The sequence below is a fragment of the Zosterops lateralis genome, assembly GCF_965231275.1.
Source record: "Zosterops lateralis genome assembly, chromosome: 17".
NCBI lineage: Eukaryota > Metazoa > Chordata > Aves > Passeriformes > Zosteropidae > Zosterops > Zosterops lateralis.
In genome coordinates, this window is record NC_139777.1 from 10,057,012 (window position 1) to 10,072,486 (window position 15,475).

At 49.9% G+C, this 15,475-nt stretch overlaps 1 protein-coding gene across 1 annotated transcript; it reads left to right on the plus strand.

Moving 5' to 3' along the window:
• Positions 1-60: 60 nt before the first annotated feature.
• SF3A1 (splicing factor 3a subunit 1) lies at positions 61-13,085 on the plus strand. The gene is made up of 16 exons (XM_083873872.1): positions 61-180; positions 2,324-2,436; positions 3,551-3,755; positions 4,497-4,754; positions 5,164-5,238; positions 5,782-5,932; positions 6,394-6,587; positions 7,184-7,301; positions 7,397-7,582; positions 7,911-8,032; positions 8,215-8,457; positions 9,065-9,275; positions 9,991-10,145; positions 11,095-11,196; positions 11,350-11,421; positions 12,448-13,085. Exons 1-16 carry the CDS (start codon positions 115-117, stop codon positions 12,547-12,549), a joined length of 2,373 nt encoding a protein of 790 aa, XP_083729998.1. The 5' UTR covers positions 61-114; the 3' UTR covers positions 12,550-13,085.
• Positions 13,086-15,475: the final 2,390 nt, after the last annotated feature.

Below are 15,475 nucleotides of genomic sequence, written 5' to 3' on the forward strand. Positions count from 1 at the left end.
CCGCCGTCGCCATTTCGCCCCAGTCGGTGCCAGCGCCGCGTCTGGTCCGGACCGAACCCCGCCCGCCCCTCGATCGGCCCCGCCCGGCGCGGAGCCCCCGGCCCCGGCAGCGCCATGCCCGCCGGACCCGTGCAGGCTGTGCCTCCGGCGCAGCCCGCGCCCCCCGCCGAGAGCAAACCGGTGCGGGCTCGGGAGGGGGGGCGGTGAGGGAGGGGAGGGAAGTGATGAATGGCGCGAACCGCGGGGGTTTGGGAGTGTGCCCCTCACGGGCCGGGCTGGGCTGGGCTTGGGGGAGCTGCACTTTCGTCCGGGGCGCGGCACTGACCCCTGTGCCCGCTCAGGTGAGACCGCACCTGCAGAGCTGCCCCAGCCCTGGGGCCCAGCACAGGAAGGACCTGGAGCTGCTGGAGAGACTCCAGAGGAGGCCACAGAGATGCTCCAAGGGCTGAAGCCCCTCTGCTCTGGAGCCAGGCTGGGAGAGCTGGGGGTGCTCACCTGGAGAACAGAAGGCTCCAGGGAGAGCTCAGAGCCCCTGCCAGGGCCTAAAGGGGCTCCAGGAGAGCTGGAGAGGGACTGGGGACAAGGGATGGAGGGACAGGACACAGGGAATGGCTTCCCACTGCCAGAGGACAGGGCTGGATGGGATCTTGGGCAGGAATTGTTCCCTGGGAGGGTGGGCAGGCCCTGGCACAGGGTGCCCAGAGCAGCTGTGGCTGCCCCTGGATCCCTGGCAGTGCCCAAGGCCAGGTTAGACAGGGCTTGGAGCAGCCTGGGACAGTGGGAGGTGTCCCTGCCCATGGCAGGGGGCAGGATGAGATGAGCTTTCGGTTTTGTTCCCACCCAAGCCATTCCAGGATTTCTTTGCGACAGCAGGTTCCTGCTGGGGCTGGGCAGGAGCCGAGCCTTTCCCTGGCAGTGCCCCAGGGCTGTGATTCCAGTGATTATGGGGGTTACCAGGAGCTGTGGGAGCCGCCCTGGCTCCAGGAATGATGTGTGGAAGGATTAAAAGTTTGAGGGCAGTTGCAGTGCCTGCAGTGTATCCCAGTACCCTCCCAGATCCTTTCTCTCTTGGCCATATTCAGGTTCTTTGCAGCCTTCCCGAGATGGGAATAGAGCTCCCACAGAGCTGGAGCTGCTGTCCTGACTCTCACACAGCACCATCAGCACTCCTGGAGCTGACAGGGAGCTGATCTCACTGAGAACCTTGGAAAATTGTGATTTCCCCCAAAAAAGTGACTTTCATGCACAGATGTTACCAAGGCAACTCTGCATCACTGTTAAATAAAACATCTCAAGTGTAATGTTGCCTCATCCTTCAGCTCCTCAAGGTGATGTTCTGAGGGAGTGAGAATAAAACCTAAAAGTGTTCTTGGTGTTTTTAACACACTTTATTAAGGTTGTATTTTATGGAATGGTTTGCATTGGAAGAGACCATAAAGCCCATCTCATCCCACCCCTGCCATGGGCAGGAACACCTTCCACTGCCCCAAGGTGCTCCAAGCCTTGTCCAGCCTGGCCTTGGGCACTGCCAGGGATCAGTCTGACTTGAGAACATTTTCTGCCTTTGATTCTCCATGGATTTGGCAGATCTGGGAGCTTTACCTGGATTTTAAGTTATCCCTGTCCCTGTTAGGATTATAAACATTTCCAGCAGATCTCTCCTGGTTTATAACACCTTTTTCTTGGAAGCTGCTTGGTGAGGAAAGAAAACCAGCATCTTTAGTGTCCTGCAAAAACAACTTCTGGTTTTACTGGAGTACAGAGCCATCCACAGGGAGGGTTCTGGGATTTTGGTTTGGATCCTCCTGTAATATGAGTGAAAAAAAACACTGTTGGAGATTTTCTCTTCAAAACAGCTTCTGTTGCAACTACAATGGCATTAAATCTGTGTTTTATTTATGTGGAGTCAATAAGTCAGGTCCCACAGGCCCCTAGAAACATCCAGAACTTCCACACCTAGTGAGCAATGATGAAATATTCCTGGAAATGTTACTAGAGCCTCTTGGCTCAGCATTTAAAAACATCTTTGGGGTCAAGGCTGATTTAGTGAAGATTGTTTTGGTTCCCATGGAAGCACCTTCCCTGTTGTCCTGCTGTCCCTGCCCCTGCAGCAGGTGCCCCTGAGAGGCAGAAAAAGGTTGTGTCTCACCCTGAAAAGCCAAGGAATTGGTGGGATGGATCATCCAAATGTTCAACCAATTCAGTGGCTGAGGTGCTGAGGAGGAGGATGGATAAATGTTCCTGTGAGCCATTGGGATTGTGTTTGGAATGCCTAATCCTGACACCCCTTCACCTTTTGTAATGAAACAAGTCTTTATTACAGCCAGAAGAGGAGCCTAAAGAGGAAGCAGCACCGGCCAAGCCTGTGGTGGGAATTATTTACCCTCCACCAGAGGTCAGGAATATTGTGGACAAGACTGCCAGCTTCGTAGCCAGGTAAGTGGCACTGCTGGTGTCTCTTTTTCCTGGGATTTTCATGTTTCTGCTGTTCAGTGCAGCTCCAGAAGCTCAAGAAGGTCCCAGTTTTGTGGTTTTGCATGAAGGATTTTAAGGATTGAGGCTGTACCAGTGAGACTGGAAAAGAAACAACAATATTCTAGTGAAGAGGGTGTAAGACACCCTTTGCTAGAGAAACTGGTAGTAAATAAATAAAGTCCTTTTTCAAATGTGCAGTGGATGCTGCAATAACTGGGTAACAGGGCCTGTTCTGAATCATCTGAAGGGGAAACCAAATTCCAGGTGCAAAGGGAGCCTTGGTACAGGAATCATGGCTGTGTTTTAGGGCTAAGATGTGGTGGGTTTTGGTTTCATGAAATTACTAAATACTGCTCCAGTCAAAACCTTATTGAGTAACTCATCTCTAAAGTGCTGCCAAGGAGTGTTGGCTGCTTCTGAGCATAAGGAAGGGACTGTGTTTATCCTTTGGGATTGTAGAGACCTCCTCTTTTGGAGGAGGTGGAATGTTCCAATGAGACTGGGAGATATCCAGACAATATGAAGAGGAACACCCTGTGGCAGCTGGGAATTTTCTCAAACTGCCCTGAAATAACTGGCTTGTGCTTTAGGTGGAAGGAGGGAGTGTTACCTGGACTGGGGCTCCTAAATTCAGCACTCTGGGCTGGTCAGTCCCTGCACAGGCTGATGGTTACCTGGTTTTTTTTCTTTATATGATTGTTCTGGAATGAAATTAGTCTTGAAAACATGTTAATAGAGCAGATAAAATTGATGTAGTAAGGAACTTGTAAACTTCATGCTTCATAACTGTAAACTTCAGTCAGTGGTGGAAATGACCTGTGAGTGCAGACAGATGTGACAGTGGAACTCTTGTGTGTATGTGAATTTTTAATATTCACATTAAGGACAAAGTTAGGGGGACAGTTGCCTCTAACTTGTGCGTGTCCAGCTGGGTGTGAGCTGCTGGGAGAGAAACTCCTCCCATGTGAGAGGGAAAATGATCTTCCAAGGGGCTGAGGCCTCAACACGTCCTAGTCTGAAAGAAACATTTCCACTTAAGTTGATGACCTAAAGAATTTTTCTTGCTGCTCCTCAGAAATGGTCCAGAATTTGAAGCCCGAATTCGTCAGAATGAAATAAATAACCCCAAGTTCAACTTTTTGAACCCCAACGACCCTTACCATGCCTACTACCGGCACAAGGTCAGCGAGTTCAAGGAGGGCAAAGCCCAGGAGCCCTCGGCTGCCATCCCCAAGGTCATGCAGCAGCAGCAGAGTGCCCAGCAGCAGCTCCCACAGAAGGTGAGTGCTCCTTTTCATCACTTTGGGGAAGAATTTGTCCACTTTGGAATGGTGTCACAGCCTGGGGTTGAGAAGGAAGGAGGCTCAAAAGTCAAGAAGGAGCAGTTGGTTATACATTTGTCAAAATGCCAGCAGTGTCTGGGGCTTTGTGTTGGTGCAGATGTGCATCTCTCAGGTGCTGGTAACTGAGGGTTGTTTGAAACTGCCAATATACAGTTTAATTGGTCTATTTTAATTAAGTTTAGCTTCGTATTGACTGACAAAATATTTACACTAGGGATCACTTGGACTGGATATGGCAGAGGCCAGCCTTGGGAATCCTTTGGAGTTCTGTTTGGCCATGCACTGTTTGTAGAAACTTTTCCTCCCAGAAGAATCGACCTCCTCTTTAAAAGAAGGGGTACAAAATGCTGCTCACCTTGTTCAGCTCTGCCTTTAAACATACTGGCTGGGGAAAGGGCATGGAGTGAATCCAGGGCTTTTCCATGCTTGGCATGCCAGCAGCCACGCTGTGGTGTTGGTGGCCCTAGGAGGGCTGCAGCCAAGTCCTGATATTTTCCAGATTTGTTTGCTGTTGGAGCAACATTTTTAGTAGTATTAAATTATGGTTTCTCATCCTTTCACCTGTCAGAATGGCAGCTGGCATTGCTTTCCTGCAGCAGCTGGAGGAAAACAAGACTCTCCTGGGTGTTGGTGACTGTTCCTTGCAGGAGGTCTCTGAGCTGTGTCTGTCCCCTGCAGGTGCAGGCCCAGGTGATCCAGGAGACCGTGGTGCCCAAGGAGCCCCCGCCCGAGTTCGAGTTCATCGCCGACCCTCCGTCCATCTCGGCCTTCGACCTGGACGTGGTGAAGCTCACGGCGCAGTTCGTGGCCCGCAACGGGAGGCAGTTCCTCACCCAGCTCATGCAGAAGGAGCAGAGGAATTACCAGTTTGATTTCCTTCGCCCCCAGCACAGCCTCTTCAACTATTTCACCAAGCTGGTGGAGCAGTACACAAAGGTACTCCAGGCTGATTTCTTCCACAGCAGGAATGGGTTTGGAGGGCTGATGAAGCCCTGTAAACCAGCCAGGCTGGAAATATAGATCCAGGAATCCATCCTTTAAACCCTACTCTTCGGAGTTTATATTGTGCTGTACACAGTGGGCTGTCACCTAAATGTACTGCACACTATTGTAATCTCAGTTAAGGTTTGTTTCTTTTTAATCCAGAGGATAATTGGAAGGCCACAAGTGAATATTTTGAAGGGCAGGGATGAGCAGTAAGTAGCGAGAAGGCTGCAGTAGAATTAATGGGATATAGCCCTGGGGGTCTGCTGGTATTTTTAGCTGTGTGGAAGGAGAATAATTGCTCTGAAAGAGGCTTTGGTACAAAGAATCGTCACCAACTGTCATGTAAAATGTGTTTCAGATCTTGATCCCACCGAAGGGCTTACTCCTCAAGCTCAAGAAGGAAGCTGAAAATCCCAAAGAAGTCCTGGATCAGGTATTCCAGAAAAAAAATCCAAAAATGCTGCAGCATTTTGGTTATGTTTTGAATTTTTTCCTCTTTGCATGTTCTTGGCAAGTTGGCAGCAAATAGGGAATAAAATGGATGTGTCACTTGCTGTCACATGAGTACAGGGGGCTCAAAGTTGATTCAAACAGCAGCTGGTGTTTGTATTGAGAGTAGTTTGTGGCAGCACAGAGATACTGCACAACCCCATTTCCAGGTGCTTACACAGTGGAATCCTGGAATATCCTGAATGGGAAGGTTCCTACCATCCAGCCCAGCCCCTGTCCCTGCCCAGACCCCCCAACAATCCCACCCTGGGCACCCCTGGCAGTGCTGTCCAAAGGCTCCTGGAGCTCTGGCAGCCTCGGGGCCGTGCCCATTCCCTGGGGAGCCTGGGCAGTGCCAGCACCCTCTGGGGGAAGAGCCTTTCCTGATCTCCAGCCTGATGCTGCTCCAGCTGTTCTTCCTTTCATTTGCAAACCAACTGTGAGATGACCGTGCTGTTCCTTGCCTGACACTGCTCTGCTCCTGCAGGTCTATTACAGAGTGGAGTGGGCCAAGTTCCAGGAGCGAGAGAGAAAGAAGGAAGAGGAGGAGAAGGAGAAGGAGCGTGTTGCTTATGCCCAGATTGACTGGCATGACTTTGTGGTTGTGGAAACAGTTGACTTCCAGCCCAATGAGCAAGGTACTGATGTTAAATGTTGTCACCTCTATGGAACTGCCCCCTTTGTGCAGAAAATGTGTCCTGAAGTGCCGTTTTAAGGCAGACATTGGAGTTTACAGCCTTTTATCCTTCAGAGTTGAAGAGAAGAGCCTTACACTGACATTTTGCAGGGCTGTTGTGTTTTTCTGCAGTCACTGATGTTGTCCTTGAAGGAAATCCAGGACAGCAGTAGTGTCCACTTTTCCACTTCCACCAGGACAGCAGAGTTTGTCCCACTTTCTAGCAGTGCTTCCATTTATAAGTCACTTTATCTTCGTATGTCATGCTGGTGTTTGTACAGACTCATCCATTCCCTTCCATATCCTCTGGCTGCCAAGGATTTTGTTGCCACTGCTTTTTGTTCAAGAATTGGTATTTCTGTCAGTGTGTGTTGAGTAATGAAATGGGATAGAGAAACAGGAGCTCTGTTTTCTGCATTGTAGGGAATTTCCCTCCTCCCACCACTCCAGAAGAGCTGGGAGCTCGAATCCTGATCCAGGAGCGTTACGAGAAGTTTGGGGAAAGTGAGGAGGTGGAGATGGAGGTGGAATCAGATGAGGAAGATGAAAAGCAAGAGAAAACAGATGAGCCTCCAGCCCAGCTGGATCAGGACACTCAAGTGCAGGATATGGATGAGGTAACTGGACAATAGGATTTTGTTCCCTAAAGTTCATATGGTTTATGATAGTCCCAATTTCACTGTAAATAGTTCTTCAGTTTTTTGAGGAAATGAAATTTCCCTCTGCTGAAATCTCCAAACAACCTGTTACTGCTGGAATATAGTTGTTTTTATTAATGTTTTCTGTGATAATGCTAGTTCCAAGAGAGAAATTCAGTAATTTTGGCACCCAGTGGTGTGGGTTTTATATTTCTGTGGTTTTAAGTCTTTCAGGCTTTTTTTGTGCCCAGAGTCTGGAGCCCTGAAAGATGACTCATCTTAGGCTCTGCCCACTGTAAGCTGTTTTTTTTGGTAACAGGGAACAAGAGTGTGGTTAACTGTAAGCCCCTGTGTGCAAAGCTGCTGTAATGTGGAAGCTGAGGAATATTTGCTTCCTTTCTGGGACTGCTAAATTTCTGAATCATGGTCCAGAGGAACCACTATGCCTTAGGTGTCCAAAACAGCTCCGTTGCTTTGAAGCTGCATAATTGTTCTTCCAGCACTGTGTAGGATTTTATGTCTCTCTCAAAGGAATTTGACCACTTGGTTATGATTTTTGTTTCCTTTTCAATAAGGGATCAGATGATGAAGATGAAGGTCAGAAGGTTCCTCCTCCTCCAGAAACCCCGATGCCACCCCCACTCCCTCCCACACCAGATCAGGTCATTGTGCGGAAAGATTATGATCCCAAAGGTAAATCAAACCAAAAAACCGCTTTTATTTCTTCCTGAAGAATCCCAAACCATTTGTTTCTAGGCTGAACCAACATTGTGGTTTTATTCTCCTAGCCTCAAAACCATTACCACCCGCCCCGGCTCCGGATGAGTACCTTGTGTCTCCCATCACTGGAGAAAAGATTCCCGCCAGTAAAATGCAGGAACACATGAGGATTGGGCTCCTGGATCCACGGTGGCTGGAGCAGCGGGATCGATCCATCCGGGAGAAGCAGAGTGATGACGAGGTCTATGCCCCAGGTCAGCTTGAGCATTGATTGCACAGCCCCTCACGGCCCCACTGATCAGGGCATTCTGAAATGTAGCTCTGTGTGATGCCCTTTCTGTGATCATGAGATGGGTATGTTTGTCAGCTGTTGCTGCCCAATATCTTTCAAAAAAAAAAAAAAAAAATAGGGGACAGGAGTGGGACTTTGATGGTCCTTGTGGTCCCTTTCAACTCAGAATATTCTGTGTAAAAGAGCATCAATCTAGGTGATGCATGACTCTAGCCACTAGGTGTCAAATAATAGATCAGTAAGAGGCTTGGTTATATTCCTTGAAATAAGAATTGCTCTTTTTCCCTCAGGTTTGGATATTGAGAGCAGCCTGAAGCAGCTGGCAGAGCGTCGTACTGATATCTTTGGTGTAGAAGAGACTGCCATTGGTAAAAAGATTGGTGAAGAAGAGATTCAGAAACCAGAGGAAAAGGTAGAGTAGAAATTGGGAATTTTTGTTTGATTAGTTGGGTTTTTTTTAATAATAGGTCCTTGTAGCATTGTGAATGCTACAGAGACTTGAGTCTTGAATTTTTTTATTTCTATCAAGCTACTCTCTGGATTTCTCAGCAGTCTGGCCAGGTTGGGTTAATCTGATTTATTTTACTCTCTCAGGTGACCTGGGATGGCCACTCAGGCAGCATGGCCCGCACACAGCAGGCTGCTCAGGCCAATATCACTCTGCAAGAGCAAATTGAAGCCATCCATAAGGCCAAGGGACTGGTGCCAGAGGATGACAGCAAGGAGAAGATCGGGCCCAGCAAACCCAATGAGATACCCCAGCCACCCCCTCCTTCCTCAGCCTCCAACCCCCCTGCCAGTGCCCAGCCCATCACATCTGTACCTCGTCCCCCCACTGTGAGTGTCCGGGCTCTCAGAAGCCAATTACTGGGGCTGTAGTTAATTAGGAGGAGTCCTGATGGAGGGCAAAGGTGCTGGCATGGAAGAGGATTTTGTGGGAAGTTTTTATGTTATGAGTAGTTTGGAAATATTAGAAGAACCTTATTGAACTTGCTGTTCAAAATGGATTACAAAACTTAGGTGGAGTTTTAACCTTAGGGGTATCAAAAAGACTGGGATCAGCTGGGCAGTGGGATCTTGGAGGCAGAGAATATGGCTAAAAAAGGGATGGCTGGGGGCTGTTGTATATGTAGAGTGATATTGGACAAAAGCACCCCAAGGTAAGAAGGGATCTGCTATGAGTCCCAAACAGCAATTTAGCAAAGGAACTAAGTGCTTGGATGTCTGATCCCGAAGGGGGAGGGAAAGAAGACCCCTTTAATTGGTTAATCAGGCTTTTGTGCCTGTTCAGAGCAGCCTGGGTTGCCCATATGGTGGGGCCACTAAGGCTCTCTGCGAGTCTTTGGGCAGCAGAACACGTGGTTCTGTGTTTCCTTGTTATTTTAGCTGGGATTGTGGCCAGCCCTAGGCATTCCTGCTAAGGAAATTCACCTTGTTTCCCCAGATGCCTCCTCCTGTCCGTGCTGCCGTGGTTTCTGCAGTTCCGGTCATGCCTCGTCCCCCCATGACTTCCGTGGTGCGGCTGCCCCCGGGATCCGTCATCGCCACCCCCATGCCCCCCATAATCCACACCCCACGGATCAACGTGGTCCCCATGCCCCCCTCTGCTCCCCCCATCATGAGCCCCCGCCCGCCCCCCATGATAGTCCCCACAGGTCAGTGACTTCAGCTTTTCCTGGGAAATTGTTGGGTAATTCCTTTATAGTGGACTTCTTGGAGTCTTTTTTTCTCCTGCGCCCTGGTACTGGTGTGTAACTGGGACTTCAGGCCCTAAGTTGTGTTGTTAAGAGTTTGGGGAGTGTTTGGTATGGCTTATCTAGTCCTGCTTTTGGGCTCAAGGCTCTTCCTGCACCATGAAATGCAGGGAATCCTGTGGCCCCAGGAGCCTGCCCAGGTGAGAATTAAGAATGCAGGGTAAAGAGAAGCTGCCAGCACCTCAGTGGGTGTCACAGCTCCTTACAGAAGCTGCTGCTGCTGGAGGAAAAGCTGTTTGCTGGCCCTTTTCCTCATTAGGTGCTTTGAAGTTAAAAACCATGATGTAAGAAGCAATTCTTCCTTTTTTTCATCTTTTTTTCTTCCCTAACTGGAGGAGCTGGCACTGCTGCCTGCCAAACTGAGAGCATGTTCTTTTTTTGCAAGATCTGCAGGAAGCTCTCATGCCTTGTTATCTCTTCCTGGAATGCTCCCCAATATAAGAGCTCTCAATGTTTGAAGTTTGCATGTTGCTGTTGGTTGTAACTTCCTCCATGTATTGTGGCATTTATTTTCAGCCTGTGCTGCTCTGCTCAAAGCGTTTTTGTTGTGAGGGGGTGTTTGCTGTGCACTCAGGGGGTGACTGTGGTTGTGTTGTGTGTCCCCAATCTGTTCCAGCCTTTGTCCCTGCTCCTCCCGTGGCTCCGGTCCCGTCGCCGGCGCCGATGCCTCCTGTTCACCCCCCGCCACCCATGGAGGATGAGCCAGTCTCCAAGAAACTGAAGAGTGAGGACAGCCTGATTCCAGAGGAGGAATTTTTGCGCAGGAACAAGGTACATGTGTGGGTCAGAGTCCTGGACTGCTCCACTCCAGCTCCAAAGGGGCTGTAAAACCAATTCCTGCACAGAGGTGCAAAAATACCTGGCAAGAAAGGGACTTCCTGAAGTGTCTCCTTTCTTTTGTCATTCCTGAGCAAACCAAACCCCTTTGTCTCTCATTGGGAAAAGCTACACAGAGTGGGATAGTGCTTTTCTGTAATTAAGGGCAGTGAGAGGTAGGTTATAATGCAGAGAAGAACTAAAGTTGCTAATGAGCTTTTAAGGAGAGGAGGGCTAAGCTGGAGATGCAAAGAGATTAGAGTATCAATGCCAGCATGATAGTAGGGTAATGTGGTGTATCCATAACAAGGTGAACTAAATGTGAGCTGCAGTTCCTTCTTGAGGAGTGCCAGTGTCACAGGAGGAGTTTTAAATCCTTAGGAAGGGCTGTATGGTTTTTGTGGGAATATTTAAAGTAAAAGAGGAGATTTACATGGGATGCTGGGAAGGAATTGTTATCTGTGATGGTGGAGAGGCCCTGGCACAGGGTGCCTGGATAAGCTGTGGCTGCCGTGTCCTTGGAAGTGTCCAAGGCCAAGTTGGACAGGGCTTGGAGCAGCCTGGGATAGTGGAAAGTGTCCCTGCTCATGGCAAGGGGTGGGGCTGGTTGGACTTTAAGGTTGTTTCCAGCCCAAACCAGTCTGTGATTTCTTGTGCACAGAGAAGCAATCTCTTGTTGAGTGCTTCACACCTTCACCCTGTGACACTGTCAGTGCACACGGTGCTCGATAGATGGCACACAAAAGGAAGAGAAATCCAACTAAATGTTTTATTGTCAGGGCAGTGGAGTAACTGGTAAACACATTTCAGTGTGTTTACTGAGGAGCCAAGATATGGAAATAAATACTTCATCTGGTGCTGTATTATCACAGCCCTGAGAGACTTTATCTGTGTTTTCCCACAGGGCCCAGTCACAGTCAAAGTCCAGGTTCCCAACATGCAGGACAAGACGGAATGGAAGCTGAATGGCCAAGTGCTGGTGTTCACCCTGCCCCTCTCAGACCAGGCATGTACCTCATCCTCCTGTCCCATCCTGCCCTGCTCCACGTGCTGCCTGTGAGAGCAGCAGCTGGGAGCTCAGCCTGCCCCCCACACTGCCCACGGGGCTGGGGAGCAGGACTGGGACAAAAGCACTAAAGGAGCCCTTTGATCCTTCCAGGTGTCTGTTATAAAGGTTAAGATCCACGAGGCCACAGGGATGCCAGCTGGGAAGCAGAAGCTGCAGTATGAGGTGGGTATAAGCCCTTCAAATGCTGGTTGTTTCTTCAGTGCATTCTCTCACACGACTTTTTTACAAAGAAAAATTATAATGTATAATTTAATGCACAATGAGATACTGGAAGAGCAAAGGGATTATTTTTCCTGCCTGTACAGCACAGCTGTGACAGAACTGTCCTCTGTTACAGCAGGACAGGCTTTTAGTAGGTGATTAAATCAGTGCATTTTCACATGGTTGCTGCTGCAGATGAGTCCTCCAAACTTAATGTGGCTTTGTCTGAAATCAGCCTGTTGTTTTATTAGTTTGGGGTTTTTTGACATTTAACTGCAGCAGCCAGCTCCCACAACTCTGCTATGTGCTCTGGGAGGTGGGCGAGCATGCTTTGGAACCCTGGCAGCTCTGGGAAGGCTTTCTTCAGAACAGGGAGGGGAAGAGCTTACTCTCTGTTCTCTCTCTTCCTCTCGAAGCTAGAGCTGTGAGAAAGGCCCCGTTCCTTTTTAATGACTTATTTCCAGTCATGCATGTGCCCAGGCAGGCACAACCTGCTGCCTAAGCAGTGAACTTTGTGCACTTACCTCCTCAGAGTTCATCTGTGGGCAGATACTGTGTTAACGCTTAATGAGAAAGGGAGCTGAGATGATTATTTTTAAGGGGAAAAAAAAGAGGTGGGGGGAGAGTGGAGCCTGAATAACTCCTCTTGTGGTGACTCTTTATCTGTGTGTTGTAGGAGCCACATTGTCGATATTGGCTGGTCTAGTTAAAAGTGTCCCTGCCCATGGCAAGGGGCGTGGAATGGGGGGATCTTTAGGGTCCCTCACAACTCAAACCATTCTAGGATTCTGTACCCACCTCCAGTGTTCATCTTGGACACTGGAATCTCTCTGGGGTCTTCAAAGCCTGCAGTGTTCTGTCATCGCCCTGCTCTGAGTGTACAGCCAGATTGGTTGGGATCTGGGTGGGATTCTGTGGGAAGGCAACACTGAGGTTTGTGCTCTGACTGCTCTTTTGTGCCTTTTTTTCCTTTTCTCCTCCCCTCAGGGCATCTTCATCAAGGATTCCAACTCCTTGGCTTATTACAACATGACGAGTGGCTCTCTGATTCACCTGGCCCTCAAAGAGAGAGGAGGCAGGAAGAAATAGGAGGTGTGGAGCCCTGAGACGTAACGTGTCCGTGTTGTAACCCCAACACTCCCAATCCTATTTCAATTCTGGCCTTTTGTGGCTGCACCCACTGCCCCCCAGCAGTAGTTTGAACAGAGACCCTGACCCCCACTGATGAAAGAGGAGAAATGTGTCTGTGTAGTGAGTAGTCTGTAGTGATCAATGCTTTGCTAGAGTGCAGGCACTCCCTTGAATCCCCTCGGGAAAAGACATCATCAAGGTCACGCCCAGCTTAGTTTAGATCCATCTTTGAGGGATTTATAGTGGCCAGCAGCATCATCTGTCTGCCCTCAGCACTCACTGCTTCATTTAACCTTCTGCTAATTGAAAACTACTTCTCCACACACTTATTAACCCCCTTGTTCTTGTTCTTTCCCTGTCTTGGATCTTGTACTGACCCTGACTTGGAGGTTTTTCCTCCCTCGGCATGGGTTTGTGTTGCTGTTCCTGTGATAAAGGAGGTCTGGGTCTGCTCTGGACAGACTGATATTTGTTTTAATAAACATGCAACTCTCCTTCCTTGGATTTGGGCTTTTCAATGGAGATGTGCCTGGTTTCGTAGTGCTCAGATGGGGAAATACCATCAGGATTTGTAATTAAGCAGTTTACAATATGAAATCCTCTTATTTTCAGGGAAAAGCTACAAGAAAAGGGGCTTGTTGAAGTTTCCCTGGTGCTCTTCAGTCATTCTTGAAGGAATGCTTATGTCTATTTGTGGGGGGGTGGGGGTGGAAAATACACTGAACTTAGCAAGAATTTTATTGGAAAATGTGATTTACAATTATATCCTGCAGCTGGAATCTCTTGGTCCTGGGTCTGGAAAACAGATGATTCCTGGGCCTTCAGTCAGAGTTTCATAGAAAAACAACACAGCAAAGTTAATCCATGGAATTAGGTGCCCAGGAAGAGGCAGGTGTCTGGCATTTGGGTACCTCTGTTTTTTTGGGTAACCCAAAGCCATAGATTTATTATTATAGATATATTTTTAGTCATGGTCAGGCAGTGCAGGAACATCCTGTTTACCTTAGTCCATATGTAGGAGAGGAGAGAGGGATGAAGCAGGAGGGAAGAGCCGTCATCCTCCTGCCTCTGGTGTGCTCCCCTGGGATCCTGAGGAAGCCCTGTGGCTGTGGGGAAGATGGCTGGCACTGGCCCAGCCCAGGTGGCCAGTGTTCCCTGGCCACAGTGTCCATCTGTTGTCTGACAGGTCCCCACATGTCCCTGTCACAGCCTGCTCCCCTCCCTGCTGCAGGAATCTGGAGTGTGTGGCTGGATGGTGGATGCAGGGTGCTCCTGCCCCGCAGGAAGGCGGGATAATCACTTCCCTTTACCCTTCAAAACCAGACAATAGGTACAATCCTGGAGAAAACAGGCAGTGAGCGGGGTTTTCCAGAGCGGATAGAAAAAAACTGCCAAGAAAATGGAGAAGTTGTGTTTGTATCCGGGGCCGGGCCCGGCTGTGCTGGGCTGTGCTGAAGGTCACCCTGTGTTCCTCCTCCTGCCGTGCTCGAAGCGTGGTGCCCACGGAGCTTCCCAGTGGGAGCTGTTCCCTCTATTCCCTCGGTAACATTTTCAGCCAAGCCCCTTTACCGGCACTCCAGCAAGAAAACTTACCCCCGGAAATCACTTGCATGGAGCCTTGCCAGCCTGTTTCCATCTAAATCCAAGGGATGAATGCTGCAACAGACTGTGTGTGTGGAGATCTGGTACAAAACAAGCGCCATCGGAGCCTTCCACTTCAGTGGCAAGGACTGACAGGGCTTGGCTGCCAGAAAAATCTGGAAGTAGGTTGAGTTGCTGATTTTAAGGAGCCTCATTCCCTCTTCCTTTGGCATGGTACCACCTTGAGAGGGATCCTTCCAGTAACCCCCTGTTCTGTGCTGTAAGAGGGAGGAAATGGAGAGCTGGGCTCTGGAGAAGCGTCTGAAGGTGGGATGGACCTGCCCCTGGGGAGGACCTGCCCCTGGTTTTACTGAGACAGGTCCCAGCACATCCCAGTCTCCTGCAGATCCTTTGGTGTTTGTTTTTGGGAGAGCCAGGCTGGTTTTACCTGTCTGAGGTGCTGTGGATGAGGACTTCGGGGTGATGCAGCAGTGGTCTGGCTGTGGGATCTGCAGGGCAGGGACAGCTTTAGAGAGGGAAACATCCCACCACTGTCCCATCCTGGTGTATGCCCCAGTGCTTCCCAGCACAACCCTCCTGCAGTCCCAGTATCCAGCCTTCCTGGAATGCCAGTGCCATCCCAGTACAGCCCCAGCACAGCCCTACTGTGGCTCAGTCTGGTCCTGCTACAGCGCCCTTATAAAGGTCCCAGTACAGCTCTGCTATCGCCCATACCAGTCCCAGTATAGGCCATGTTATCTCACACTGGTCCCACTACAGCCCCATAGTACAGCTGTGTTGTATCTCACACAGAACCCAGTACAGCGTGTTATGGCCTGTACTGGTCCCAGTACAGCTCATTATGGCAGATACTGGCCCGAAGGGAGCTCCTTATATCTCATGCAGAACCTAGTACAGCCCCTTTCTATCTCCTACTGGTCCCAGTCCATGCCGTTATATCTCGTACTCGTCCCAGCACAGCCTCCTTTCTATCTCCTACTGGTCCCAGTCCATCCCGTTATGTCTCCTACCGGTCCCAGTACCTCCCACCCGGCGCTGCCCCACTGCCGGCGCACGGAGCCCCGCCCCCCACCGACACCCGCCGATGCTTGACGGACAGCTCGCCTCGTCCTCTCGACCAATCAGCTCCGGGGGCGGACTCTCCTTTCCGCAATGCTGGAGGCTGATTGGCCGAGTCCCTGCTCCCGCCCAATGGCTGTGCAGAGGGAGGCGTGGCCGGGGCGGGGCGTTGCCGCCGCCGTGTCCCGGCATGGCGGAGCGGCCGCGCCGCTGAGGCGCCGCC

Bases quoted from the DNA above. Each gene is read 5' to 3' on its own strand.
- SF3A1 (XM_083873872.1), top strand. From the start codon at position 115: ATGCCCGCCGGACCCGTGCAGGCTGTGCCTCCGGCGCAGCCCGCGCCC. The intron at 3,756-4,496 runs GTGAGTGCTCCT...TGTCCCCTGCAG, and splicing joins AGCAGCAGCTCCCACAGAAG to GTGCAGGCCCAGGTGATCCA. The intron at 5,239-5,781 runs GTATTCCAGAAA...CTGCTCCTGCAG, and splicing joins CCAAAGAAGTCCTGGATCAG to GTCTATTACAGAGTGGAGTG.